The sequence below is a fragment of the Orcinus orca genome, chromosome 16 (genome assembly GCF_937001465.1).
Source record: "Orcinus orca chromosome 16, mOrcOrc1.1, whole genome shotgun sequence".
In the NCBI taxonomy this organism is placed as follows: domain Eukaryota; kingdom Metazoa; phylum Chordata; class Mammalia; order Artiodactyla; family Delphinidae; genus Orcinus; species Orcinus orca.
In genome coordinates this window covers 53,197,604-53,210,817 of record NC_064574.1, presented here as the reverse complement: position 1 = coordinate 53,210,817, position 13,214 = coordinate 53,197,604, and the positions used below count along the sequence as shown (strand labels likewise).

The following is a 13,214-nucleotide window of genomic DNA, read 5'->3' as shown; positions in this document are numbered from 1 at the left end:
CCTAGGGGGACCCCCCCCAGGGCACTTGGCTTTCACCCCGGGCCTCCACCCTTCGCGGAGCAGTGGGCGCCTCCTTGGTTCAGCAGATGCAAGGCTGTGGGCAAGGCGGAAAGCTGCCTTTCAGTTTCCCCAGCAAAGCCCAAAGCCCCCTCTGGCCAGACGCCTGGAACCTGCCTCCTGGGGACAGAGGAGCCCCTCTGAGGCCAGCTGGCATCCTGGTGCAATGGCTGCCGGAGGGTGGGGGGTGAGTTCCTCTGGCGGGAGGCAGTGGGCAGGCCAGCCCGGCTGTGGGAAACTCGGCCCTGCAGTTGCTGCCACTAGGGTCTCGGGTGGATGCCAGGGTCTGGGCAGAGTGCCCTTCCCGGGGCATTGTAGCCCATGGAGCTCCAGGGCAGTCGCCTGGAAGGAGCGATGGCCCTTTAGAATGATTGCTGGTATCTCTTCCTTTCCAGAACTTGTCTTAGGGGCTCACAGAGCAGTTGGCCGCCACTTGGCCATGCCGCAGTGACCTCTTCTGGGCTGAGCCGCTCAGGCTGGGCTTGATTACGAGTACCCCAGGATCCTTGGGGAATGCACACCAGGATCCCCGCTCCTGTGGGAGCAGAAGCTGCCATAGCAGAGGCATCAGTGCCTGTTTTGTTTTCCTTCCCATAAGCTACTGCTCTGGGTGTTTTGCTTATTATGCTGTTTATTATAAAACTAGCTCCAACCCTGAGAGGTAGGCATGATTATCCCCATTTACAAACAAGAAACTGAGGCTCAGTGAGGTCACACAGCTGGAAAGTGGTGGAACTGAGTCTGAACTAGTCTGATGCCTCCTTAAAGCCTTGCACGTTGCAGCAAGCATGTTCCTGGGGTGGGGCCTCAGTGTGACAAACAGCCAGCTCAGAGACTCACCGGCGCAGTCCACTCTCGGTCCTGGGACTCTTGGTCCCTCTGGCCCTGACCCTGCTCTGCCTGCAGGTACCCTCTTACCGGTGTGGGGTTCCTCTAGCCCGGCAGCTCTCAAAAGGTGACGTGCAGTCTCCTGGAGGCTTCCTGAGACCTTCCAGGGGCTGAAGGTCAGAACTATGTTTATAAGGACACCAAGACGTTATTGGTTATATTGCCTTTTTCATTGTGTTGGCATTAGCATTGGCGGTGCAACAGTAGCAGGACTTAGCTCTGCTCGAGGCGTGGCACCCAGCTGTGCTAGTCATTGTTGTGGTTGTGTTCACGCCAGTTTCATTTAAGAAAAAGCAGTAAAAATTATTGAGTTTATTATCTGGACCCTTGAGTACACATTTTTTTAATGTTTTGTGTTGTGATGAAAGGACGCACATGAAGCATGCTGGAGACCTCAAGGGGAAGCATGTGTGCAGCTGTTTGAGCTGTGAGCTGAACTAGCGTTTTCATGGAGCTCCATATTTATTTAAAACAACAACTGACACACAGACTATGGTTATTCAGACTTAGGGATTTAGCAGACATTTTCTTGAAAATGAACAAAGTGAGCCTGCTAATTCAAGGAAAACAACTGACCTTTTATTTTTGTATAAGTTGCCAATGATAAATTTGTTACTGTTTCCAATGATAAAATTTGAGCTTTCAAGTGAAAATGTCAGAATTTTGGAAAACTTGTATCTGCCACCGTGAGGTTGACAGCTTCCCAGTAGTTAAAGACTTTTCTGATGGGGTTGGTGGTGATAGTAACAATGTGATTTTTTGGAGGGAGGCATATCTTATAATGAGATGTGTTAACATTGCTAGATCTACATAATCAGGGCTCATATCATAATCGTGGACCATTATTTTCCAAATGACCCATGCATGCTGTTATAAAACGGGGCATGTGTAAAAGGTCCATTCCAAATACAAGGTAGCCCAATGATTTTCAATATAATAGGAAAAATTTGTTGTTAAAGATTCAGATTCCATATTGCAACTAACCTTTAAGAAGCTACTACCACCTGTCAGGTTTGGGTGTAGTGTTGAAGAATATCCACAATTAGCTGAGAAGACTATTCAGATACCTTTCCCTTTTCCAGCTGCTTACTGTGGGAGGCTGGATTTTCTCATACTTTAACCAAAACATCACAACAGATTGGATGGAGAAGAAGATATGAGCATCCAGCTGCCTTCTCTTAAGCCAGACTTTTTTATTTTATTGAAGTATAGTTGATTTACAATGTTGTGTTAATTTCTGCTATACAACAGTTTCAGTTATACATATATATTCTTTTTCATATTCTTTTCTATTATGGTTTATGACAGGATATTGAATATAGTTCCCCATGCCATACAGCAGGACCTTGTTGTTGATCCATCCTTTATATAATAGTTTGCATCTGCTAATCCCAAACTCTCAGTCCTTCCCTCCCTACCCCCGCCCCCACCCTGCTTGGCAACCACAAGTGTTCTCTATGTCTATGAGTCTGTGTTTCATAGGTAAGTTCATTTGTGTCATATTTTAGGTTCCACATATAATTGATATCATATAGTGTTTGTCTTTCTATTTGACTTAGTATGATAATCTCTAGGTCCCTCCATGTTGCTGCAAATGGCATTATTTTATTTTTTTAAAAATTTTATTTATTTTTGGCTGCATTGGGACTTCGTTGCTGTGCACAGGCTTTCTCTAGTTGTGGCGAGTGGGGACTACTCTTCATTGCGGTGCATGGGCTTCTCATTGTGGTGGCTTCTCTTCTTGCAGAGCACAAGCTCTAGGTGTGCAGGCTTCAGTAGTGTGGCACGTGGGCTCAGTAGTTGTGGCTTGCAGGCTCTAGAGCGCAGGCTCAGTAGTTGTGGCACGCAGGCTTAGTTGCTCCGTGGCATGTGCGATCTTCCCGGACCAGGGCTCGAACCTGTGTACCCTGCATTGGCAGGCAGGTTCTTAACCACTGCGCCACCAGGGAAGTCCCTCATTCTTTTTTATGGCTAATATTCCATTGTGTATATGTACCACATCTTCTTTATCCATTCATCTGCTGATGGACATTTAGGTTGTTTCCATGTCTTGGCTGTTGTGAATAGTGCTATGAACATAGGCGTGCATGTATTGTTTTGAATTATAGTTTTGTCCAGGTACATACCCAGGAATGGAATTGCTGGATCATATGGCAGCTCTATTTTTTGTTTTTTGAGGAACCTCCGTATTATTTTCCATAGTGGCTGCACCAGTTTACATTCCCACCAGCAGTGTAGGAGGGCTCCCTTTTCTCCACATCCTCTCTAGCATTTGTTATTTGTAGACTTTTTAACGATAAGCCAGACTTCTAAAGGGTTTGCAAAAATGTAAAACAATGTCCATCTTCTTATTAAATTTGTTTTGGAAAGTAGTTATTTTAAAATTTTATTTATGTTAACATGTAATAAGTTAATCTTTTTAATGAATAAATACTTTTAACAATTCCTTATTTTTTATTTCTAGTAAGGTAAGTATTGATATATATAACTCACACAATCTTTTTGGAGTCCTCAATAATTGAGTGTAAAGGGGTTGTGAGACCAAAAAGTTTGAGAACCGCTGCTCTAGCAGACCCTGGGGGAAAACTGATGTCAGAAAGTCCTCCTTCTGGGTGCGTCCTCTCCCTTCATCTCTGTCTCGTCCCCCACATCTGTCCTCAGTCCTCCAGGAACCTGCACTCATGTACAGATGCGTCTCAGCTCCACACTGCCCTCCCAGTCCTCCTCCAGAAGGCAGTGTGGGTATGTTTCCTCAGCAGAGACTGTCTGGGGTGGGGGGACCGGGGACAGGGTTGGCACCCCCATGGTGGTGTGCAGGACAGCTTAGACTGACTGCAGAATGGAGTTTGCAGCAGCGGCTGAGCCAGTGAGGGGTGTATCCTGCTGGCCCGGGCCCAGGCCCTCCCAGCTCCCCCGGGGAGCCACCTGGGCCACCTCAGGCTGCTGCCAGTTGGCCAGGCTCTGGCCCTGGATCAACAGCAGCGCTCTCCACAGGGCACAGTGAGTAGCTGGGAGCAGAGCAGAACACCAGAGCCGTTTCCCAGGGCCGGGAGGCCTTGTGCTTTTAACTCCACTAGGGAACATGGGGAGACCTGGCTTTGCAGAAAGTGCCCGGCCCTGTGTCCTACCCCAGAGGCCCAGTGCCTGCTGCTCTGGGGAAGGTGAGATGAGATTGCAGCAGGGAGTGGGTCCAAAAACAGACAGACAGACGTGGAGACAGGCTTCATCTCACTTTAGGGTGACCGGAATAATTCCCTCCTACATAAGAGCACAGGGGGTGCTAGGCTGTGTTGGTTATGGGGGCAGAGGCCAGATGTGGCTTTTAAGTGGCCCCATTCCATCCCCTGGTGGAACAGGGTGCAGGCAGGCCCTCCCTCTCCTCTCTCCCATGTAGGGGATGATGGTCCCAGAGCTTCTGGACACCCCCTTGTCCCTTGGTCCGTCCTCGGCTCCTGAGGAAGCTGTGGGTTCAGGGCGTGGATCAGAGTCCCAACAGCGCCTTCTCAGCTTGCCAGCCACGCGCCCCACGCTGCCTCCCTGCCCTGTGGCCGTAGTCAGGACATTCCTTTCAGGCTAGGCCTCAACCTGAAAATGCAGTGGAGGGGACACTGATCTCCTTTGTCAGTTCCATCTTCGGGGCCCCGTGACAGGTGCCCTAGGAATCCAGCCTCTGCCGTGCACACATTTCCAGCTCCTGCTTAGTTCCAGCCCAGACTTAAGCTTTTCGAAAGTGCTCTGTCTCCCAAGGCCGGTGGCTTCTAAAGTAGGAGCCGTCAGGGCTGGGGCAGCGGCACTTTGCTTTCATCCAGGGTGAAGTGGAAATTCCCCAGCATCCCCAAAACTGCCAGAAGTCAGGTAAGCAGGAATTTAAGGCTCCTTAAATAGGAAATCCATGAAGCTTGTGGCAGAGTAGAGTCAGCTCCCAGGTCTTGGGCGCCCTGCTCTGCACCTTACACCCACTTGCTGCTGGGGTCAGCGCCTTGGCTGACCAGCTGCTAAGCGGTCAGCTGGATCTCTAGCTCTCTTCTCAGAGAATCTGTATTTTATCAGTACTATGACTGGGTAATACCTCTGCATCCACCAAGTCCAGAGGGCATAAAGGGGTGTGCTGTGTAACGTCCTCTGGGCCCCCTGGGAGCTCCTGTTTGGTTTATGATAGACTCGTGACGGCTTTCAGACAACTCTGTTTCTTCACAGTCTGTAGCTACAATATCTAAACAGGAGGCTGAGAGGCCTGTCTCGGGGTTCAGGGGCTGCACGTTGGCTTCATCAAGCTCCCAGGACCATGGGCCTCCCTCTCCTCTGTTGGGAACTTGCTGCCCTTCCTGAGCCTCTTTTAACGGACGCTCCAGCACCTGCCCAACAGTGAAGTTGCCGGGGCTGTGATATCAGATTCCACGCTTGCACTTGTAGCTTAACTTGAGCAGTGTGCGTTTTTATTGGAAAACTGTTCTTTTGGACATGTGCCTTTTTTTTTTTTTTAAGATTATTGCATTCTTAAGGTTTTTGATTACACCTTGGACAATGCAGTTTTGTGGGAACACACACATTTGATTTTATATTGGGAAGCACTAGGGGAACTGGGGTTTGAATTCCTGAAATCTTCATGAGCCATTTTTCAGAAACCTCTCTTTCGTATTGGAGGGGCCTGCCCCCCAGTCTCTGCCACAGTTCAGGAAGGCAGCTGCATCGTGGGTGTGGGTGTGGAGGGGAGGGGAGGAGACAGGAGCAGCTGGGCCGTGGTGTGGTCAGGGCCTGGAGTGTAATGAGTGTCCTGCAGCAGTGCCTGCTCTAGGTTCTGCTGGACACCAGGGGAGGCCTCTGCCCTGTGTGCAGGGCTTATGCCATCATTATGATGGTGGGATTCCAGAGTGAATTCTTGCGCTCTAGGAGATGATGGAATTAGATCCAGAGATTTTGGTGACAAGGCAGGCCACGCCTGCATCCTCTGAAGTGTGTGTGTGTGCCTGCTCCCCAGACATGGAGGGGCTAGTTCCTCCCTCTTAAACCCAAAGGTGCTCAAGTGCCTTGCCAAGCACAGTGCAGCTCTTCCCGGCCTGCTTAGCGACCCAGGACCCGCCAGTTTCCTGGTAAGCCACCCCCACAGGCATCCCTGATGGGCGGAGCATGGCAGTTTGCAGCAGGTGCCCGCCCAGGTTCTAACAGACTCAGCATATTAGAGTTTTCTGCAGACTCGAGTCAAGCCCGTTAAGGAAAGCTGCCTTTTTCTCCCATCAGGGTGGCTGTGGCCACTGGCAGTGGCCTGGGCAAGGGACCTCAGGCCCAGCTTGCACAGCCAGTGCCCCTGGACAGGGACCTTCTGTGACGTCCTCTAGAGGCTCTGCTGTTTACTGTTCTTGACCCTGTGCTATGAGGAGTCACCTGCAGGTGGGGGTGGAAGAGTCACACCAGGGTCCTAGGCTTGGCTCAGCCTCTAATAAGCCATGGGACCTCAGACAGGTCCTGTCTTTCCTTGGCCTCCATGTCTTCAAAGGATAATTATAAGCAGCAACTCACAAGAGCTGGCATATAATTGATAAGCATTTGGGAAGATGTCCTCCCTCTTAGTGATCAAAGAAGTAAACATAACCAAGTGTCATCTTAACATTACAAATCATAATAACAGTAGTATTCAGAGTTTGCACTGTAAATCAGCATCATCCTTCACAGAAGGCATAAAATGTCCATACCCTTTGACCTAATAATCTCACTTCTGACAGGTTTAGCCCAAGGAAATAATCCAAGAAAGGGAAAGAGCATTAGCCAAAGGTGTTCCAGTTTTTTATGAAATAAGGAGCATTCTAAATGCTTTAATAGGGATTGGTCATGTAAACAGTGATGGGCCCATTTTTGGAAATATTAAAATCTATGGTCATGGAGTCTTGCAAGACGGAGTAAATACATGTGACACAATGTTAAAAGGATTTAAAACTTTGTCGCAATGGCAACTATATAAAAATATAGGTGCCTATACATACAGACTGGCAGGGACATGCAGAGACTGGCTGCATTAGGGTGATAAGGTTGGGCAATTTTGTTTTCTTTCAGTTTAATAGGTTTTATTGACATAGAATAATCCACATACCATACGATTTCCCCATTTAAAGTGTGCAATTCGGGGACTTCCCTGGTGGTCCAGTGGTTAAGACTTCATGCTTCCAATGCAGGGGGCACAGGTTCAATCCCTGGTCAGGGAGCTAAGATTCCGCATGCCGCAGGGCGTGGCCAAAAAATTAAAATATTTTAAATAATTGTGTGCAATTCAGTGGTTTTTAGTATATTCACAGAATTGTGCAACCATCATTACAGTTTTACAATATTTTCATCATCCCTAAAGGAACTCCGTAATTGCTTCTATGGCCAGCCCCCCAAACCCCTGGAAACCACGAATCTGCTTTCTGCCCCTATGGATTTACCTGTTCCAGACATTTTATGTACGGAATCATATAATATGTGGTCCTTTATGTCTGGCTTCTTTCACTGAGCATAATGTTTTCAAGGGTCATCCAGGTTGTAGCTGTGTCAGTACTTCATCTCTTTTCATGGCTGAATTAATATTCTACTGCATGGAAATATATATATATTTATATCCAGTTTGTTTATCCATTTGTCAGTTGATGGACACTTGAGTTGTTTACACTTTTTAGCTGTTATGAATAATTCTGCTATGAACATTCTTGTGCTAGTTTTTGTATGGACATGAGTTTTCAATTCTTTTGGGTATATACCTAGGAGCAGAATTGCTGGGTCATGTGGTAACTCTATTTTAACCTTTTGAAGAACTGCCAGACTGTTTTCCAGAGCGGCTACACCAGCAATGTGGGGGGTTCCAGTTTCTCTACATGATACTTGTTATTGTCCTTTTCATTTTAGCCATCCTGGTGGGTAGGAAATGGTACCTTGTAGTTTGGATTTGCATTGGCTAACAATGTTCAGGTTCTTTTCATGTGCTTATTGGGCATTTGTTTATCTTTGGAGAAATGTATGTTCAGATCCTTTTGCCCATTTAAAAAAATTGGGTTATCTTTTTTGTTAATGAATTAGAAGAGTTCTTTATATATTCTAAATGGTACAGGTCCCTGAAAAGATACATTATTTGTAAAAATTTTCCTCCACTGTGTGGGTTGTCTTCCCACTTTCTTGATGGTATCCTTAGAAGCACAAGTTTTAAATTTTGATGAAATCAGTTGTATCTTTTTTCACTTTTGTTGCTTGGATTCAGTTCCTCTGGCCCTGCCACTAATGTGTTAAATTTAATATTTAAACTTACTGACTCCAGGCTCCCTCTCCCCTGGCAGGATTGTTTGGGGCCCTCCATCCCCACATCGTTCTGAACTTAACACTGATGGGCTCTAGGAGGGAGCTATACTAGGAGACTTGCTTTCACTGTATATATTTTTTATACTGTTTTTTTTTCTAGTTCATATTATATCAGTTTAAAAAAATGAGTCTCACTTTAAAATGCTACTAATTTTTAGCCTTTTATGCTGCTGAATAGAGTGAAGGAAGTGTCTTACTAAAGGACACAGAATGCAGACTCAGGGGCGGGAGGATGGCCTGCTTCCCCTGCTTCTCCCCCAGTACCCGGCAGCAGGTGCTCAGTGGACCTTGTGAAGGAAATGACCAACACTACCTCCTTCCTTCTCGCCCCATCCACTCTCCGACCAAAACAGTGCTGCTGCTGTGGGGAGAAGCCCTTGGTTCTGATTCCTTCCCACAGGGCATGTGGACATGAGGGGGCTTCTCTGGACCTGGTGGGGAGTGGACAGAGGACTGGCTGTGGCCCTGAGGAGACAGCAGCCGTGGGGAAGGGAAGGGGGGGCTGAGGAGTGGGTAGGGACACAGGACGGCGCTGAGCTGGGCAGCGGGGGAGACACCAGACATACAGTGCCGAGGGAGTGTGGCTGCGTGGGGCCAGGTGCCCAGGGCAGCCGCTGCTGAGGGCGCTACCTGTTCTCCCCCTGAAACAGCTCCCCAGAACCCTGTGTGTCTGCCCAGGCTGGCAGTAGAAGGAGCCTCACCTGCCTATCTCCTCTGAGTACCTGGGATTGGAGGTAAAAACTCTCCCAGACCCCCTCCCACAAGCAGGCCACAGTGCCCTGGCGTGGAGGCCAGCCTGGTGCTCCCTAAGTTGGAGGGGAGGAGAGGACCAGTGACCAGACTGCCCTGTGAGAAGCCCTAGATTAGGTTCCCAAGCTGCTGGGTTCTGTCCCCTTCCCAGGGCCACCCCACTGTCTGGCTTTCACAAAGGAAGTGTGGGTGACCCCTGAAGCTGGTAGTTTCTGGAGGTTGGAGGATGGTGGCTCTGGGCTGGGTTACCTAAGCAATGGTGGGGCATCTCCAGGGCCTACAGGGAGCCCAGTCTGCTCTCTCGAAGGAATTGGTCCCAGCCCATCACAAGTGTGGAGATTTATGGGGAGGGGAGTGAAAGGTGAGCTGAGCCCCGGGGCAGGGGACACCTGCAGGAGCCACAGGAGGCCCTGTGTGCTTGGGCTCAGCAGGGGCGGCTCTGAGGATGACCACACACCTTGTGCTGCAGCCCCTCATCACAGACCAGTGCCTGACTGGCAGTGGGGGGCTGAGGGGGGCGGGCTGGGAGCATACTTTGCATCTCAGTTTGTCCTCCAGGGTCCAGGAGAAGCAGCAAAGATGTCGAATGAGCCGCCCCCTCCTTACCCTGGGGGCCCCACAGCCCCCCTTCTGGAGGAGAAAAGTGGAGCTCCACCCACCCCAGGTAGGGTTCAGCGCTTCATTGCTGTCTCCTGCCCTTTCCAGCTGCTAGGAGCTGGTGCCTGGAGCAGCCCTCCGCCGATGGCTGGAGCCATCTGAGCTTCCTCTCCCTGTCTCTCTGTGTCACTCTCTGTCCAGGCCGCACCTCCCCAGCTGTGATGCAGCCCCCACCGGGCATGTCACTGCCCCCTGCAGACATTGGCCCCCCACCCTATGAGCCGCCGGGTCACCCAATGCCCCAGCCTAGCTTCATCCCCCCACATGTGAATGCAGACAGCACCTACATGCCTCCAGGTAAGCTGGAAAGGAATCCGCTTAGCCCAGCACTCAGCATGTCACCTGGGTTGCCAGCCAGCCTTTGCTGCGGGCGGGTAGTCTGTCTGTGTGGGTGTTTAAGGGTGGGGGGCTGATCGTGGGTCTGGACGGTGGACATGGGAAGGTGCCCTAGAACATGGTGCAGGTTCTGTGGGCCAGAGGTGTCCCGGGCCCTGCCAGGGGAGGGCTGGCTCCTGGAGGTGCTGCCAGGAACCTGAGTCCATGGTGGAGGCCTGGGATGCTGCTCACCCAGCAGCTCTTCAGAGACTACACAGGCTGGAGAATCGGGCCCTGGTCAGGTGGGCTGGCCCCTGGCACCACAGTACAAGACCTGATGCTGGTGGGGAGGAGAGGCTGATGAGAGACAAGGCTTTCCCTCCTGTGGTCAAGGTCCTTGAGCACAGCTCAGTCCCCTGTGTGTCAGAGGCAAGGGAGCCAACGCATCAAGCTAAGATTAAGGAGAGGTTAGACCTTGTTCCCAGCTCTCTGCCGTATCTGGCTGGGCCAAGTAGCTTCTCTGTCTTGGTCCCCGTGGGACAGGGAGCAGGAAAGGTTGGGAGAATGTCGATGGTTACTTTGGCCCAGGGCCTGGTCCCCAAGGCTTCACCCTATGTCCTTGGGTGCTGGGGGCCTCAGGGCTTTGTGCTCACCTCTCACATGGGGCAGGTGGCAAGGCAGTGATCTGTCTTTGCTCCATCTTCTGTGTCATTCCAGGTTTCTACCCTCCTCCAGGCCCCCATCCACCCATGGGCTACTACCCACCAGGGCCCTACCCGCCAGGGCCTTACCCTGGCCCTGGAGGCCATACGGCCACGGTCCTGGTCCCTTCAGGGGCTGCCACCACAGTGACAGTGCTGCAGGGAGAGATCTTTGAGGGTGCGCCCGTGCAGACGGTGTGTCCCCACTGCCAGCAGGCCATCACCACCAAGATCTCCTATGAGATTGGCCTGATGAACTTCGTGCTGGGCTTCTTCTGCTGCTTCATGGGGTAGGTGGTATAGCGCTTGCTGGGTGGGGAGGCTGAGCCCACCCACCACCACGCTGGAGTAGGCCCCGGCCCTCGGCGCCTTTTCTTCAGGCCTCCCTGTCTCTCCCCATCTCCGATTCAGGTGTGACCTGGGCTGCTGCTTGATCCCCTGCCTCATCAACGACTTCAAGGATGTGACGCACACGTGCCCCAGCTGCAAAGCCTACATCTACACGTACAAGCGCCTCTGCTAACGGACCCGGGACTGGACTCCCCACTGTCAGTCTGGCCCCCTGTGCTTTGCTCCCCGCGCTCAGTGGCTCGCTTCCCTGCTCCCACTTGGGGGTGGAAGCTGTTCCACCAGTCCGTCCCCTGGAAGTCTTGTCCTCTTCACCTTGCCCTTCCCTGAGCATCTGACTCTTTTGGCAAAAATTCTGTTGGATTTTAGGCCAAGGGTCAGCAAGTGGCAGGGGGATGGCACTGAGCTTGTGTGCTGCTGGTTTGCTTGGTGTTTGTGATCAGAAAGATAAGCAGGGAATGATCTCACATGGTCTCCCTGCTGGGGTCTCTTCCTGCATTTCTGAACCAGGTACAGGTTCGGTCCTGGGTCTTCCTGGGACCAAAAGCAGCCAGAGCAGTGGCTGGTTCCCTAGACCTCGGGCCTGCACTGGGGCCTAGCCTGTAGCCACAGTCATTTCTGATCTGCTGGGCTGAGAGTGGGGGATGGACCCAGGCAGGCCTGAGTTTGTTTTTGGAGTGCTAGAGGCAGGTATGATGGTCAGAAGGAATGACTCTGGCCCTCAGAACTCAGGAACTCTTAACAGTGCCCAGATGCCACCTGGGATAATGTGGACATTGGCACACCTGCAGGCCATGGGGTAAGAGATTGGGCCCTAGCTTGCCAAGAAGGGACTCTCCTCTGCCCCCTGCCCAGCTCCCTTTCCAGCCACACCTCTGTGAACCCTGGTCTTTGCTAGGGCCAGAAGGAATGCCCAGGAGCCTAGCCCATCAGTGTATACCATGTCCTTGCTGCATGTGGGCACAACCTCTGTGGGGTGTGTCCCAGCTGGGACTAGAGGTGACAGAGAGGAGGGGCCTCCTTGCAGGCACACTCAGATCTGCAGTGCACTCTCCACGGATCCTCTTCCCAGTAAGCGCTGCGCCCTTTGCCCTGGCTGGCTTGCTGTCACCTGTCACTGTGCTCGCTCCAACAGCGGGCACTGCAGCAGGAGCAGCTGCAGCACTGGACGGGGGACAGGCTGGGGATGAGAAAGGAGCAGCCACAAGTGGCACAAGTGCCCTGGTGGACACCAGCCCTGCCCTGGGCCTGAGCCCACACTGTCTATTTCCTGAATGGTTTGTCTGTGAACTTGCTCACGTGGACCACTGTATCCTGCTGCCGCCCCTCTCCTGGTCTCGCACTGCCACTGCATGGCCTCCTGTCACTGTGAATCGTGGCTGGTCTCAGTTTATAGTTTCTCATTAAATCGGCCCTTTCACTCCCCTGCCCGAGGCCTCTGCTCTCTTGCCTGGCTTCCTTTTGCGAGGGAAAGAGGGTGGGGGGTTGAGTCCTCAGGGTGTCGGTGCTTATGCCAAACCGACTATCCAGGAACAACACTGCTATCTCAGTCCCTAATTAAACCCGCCAGAGCCCAGTGTGGATGAGCCCTAGGATTCCAGCTGTGACTGCATCAGGAAGTTGGCTTCATGACTGTCAGGCCGCCTTACTGATAACATGTAACCCACCTCCACACCATGCATCCACCCACAGGGTCTGCAAGCTGGAGACCCCCAGCTAGAGCTCAGGGTCATCCCACCCTGCAGGGAGGTACCCTCACTTCCTTAAGCAAGACAGAGCCACTGGGGTTGAGGCTACTGGGGGTGGGCAGGCAGCTGGGCCCGCAGGTTCTGGCTGGCTCTGCCCCTGCCCCTCATCTGACTTGTGAAGGCAAGTGGGCTCGGTCAGTTATTGAAAAAAATGTCCCCACCGTTGAACCCTTTTCTGAGTAAAACTTTCACAGATCCTCAATATATAAAACCGGTAATAAATTCCTATTAAAATAAATACTTCATTTCTATTGCTCTTTTATCTTAGTTATTTAAAAAAAAACTCAAAAAGTAGGAAAACTCCAGAGCACTCTGAGAATTAGAAAACCACGGGACCACATGGACTTTAAGGGTCTTTGTGAGATGGTCACAGGGACTCTGCCCTGGAGAGGTGTGCTGCTGGAACGGGACCAGCAGTATTGGGAGCACA

General features: G+C 51.3%; 1 protein-coding gene across 1 annotated transcript; it reads left to right on the top strand.

Annotated features, from left to right (window-relative positions):
• The first annotated feature begins 9,573 nt into the window (after positions 1-9,573).
• Positions 9,574-12,464, top strand: CDIP1 (cell death inducing p53 target 1). Its single transcript, XM_033428919.2, has 4 exons — positions 9,574-9,679; positions 9,814-9,969; positions 10,705-10,978; positions 11,100-12,464. Exons 1-4 carry the CDS (start codon positions 9,595-9,597, stop codon positions 11,209-11,211), a joined length of 627 nt encoding a protein of 208 aa, XP_033284810.1. The 5' UTR covers positions 9,574-9,594; the 3' UTR covers positions 11,212-12,464.
• The last annotated feature ends 750 nt before the right edge of the window (positions 12,465-13,214 follow it).

Excerpts from the sequence above, each read along its gene's own strand:
- CDIP1 (XM_033428919.2), top strand. The coding sequence starts at position 9,595 with ATGTCGAATGAGCCGCCCCCTCCTTACCCTGGGGGCCCCACAGCCCCC. Across the intron at positions 9,970-10,704 it reads CAGCACCTACATGCCTCCAG|GTTTCTACCCTCCTCCAGGC; the intron begins GTAAGCTGGAAA and ends GTGTCATTCCAG. Across the intron at positions 10,979-11,099 it reads TTCTTCTGCTGCTTCATGGG|GTGTGACCTGGGCTGCTGCT; the intron begins GTAGGTGGTATA and ends TCTCCGATTCAG.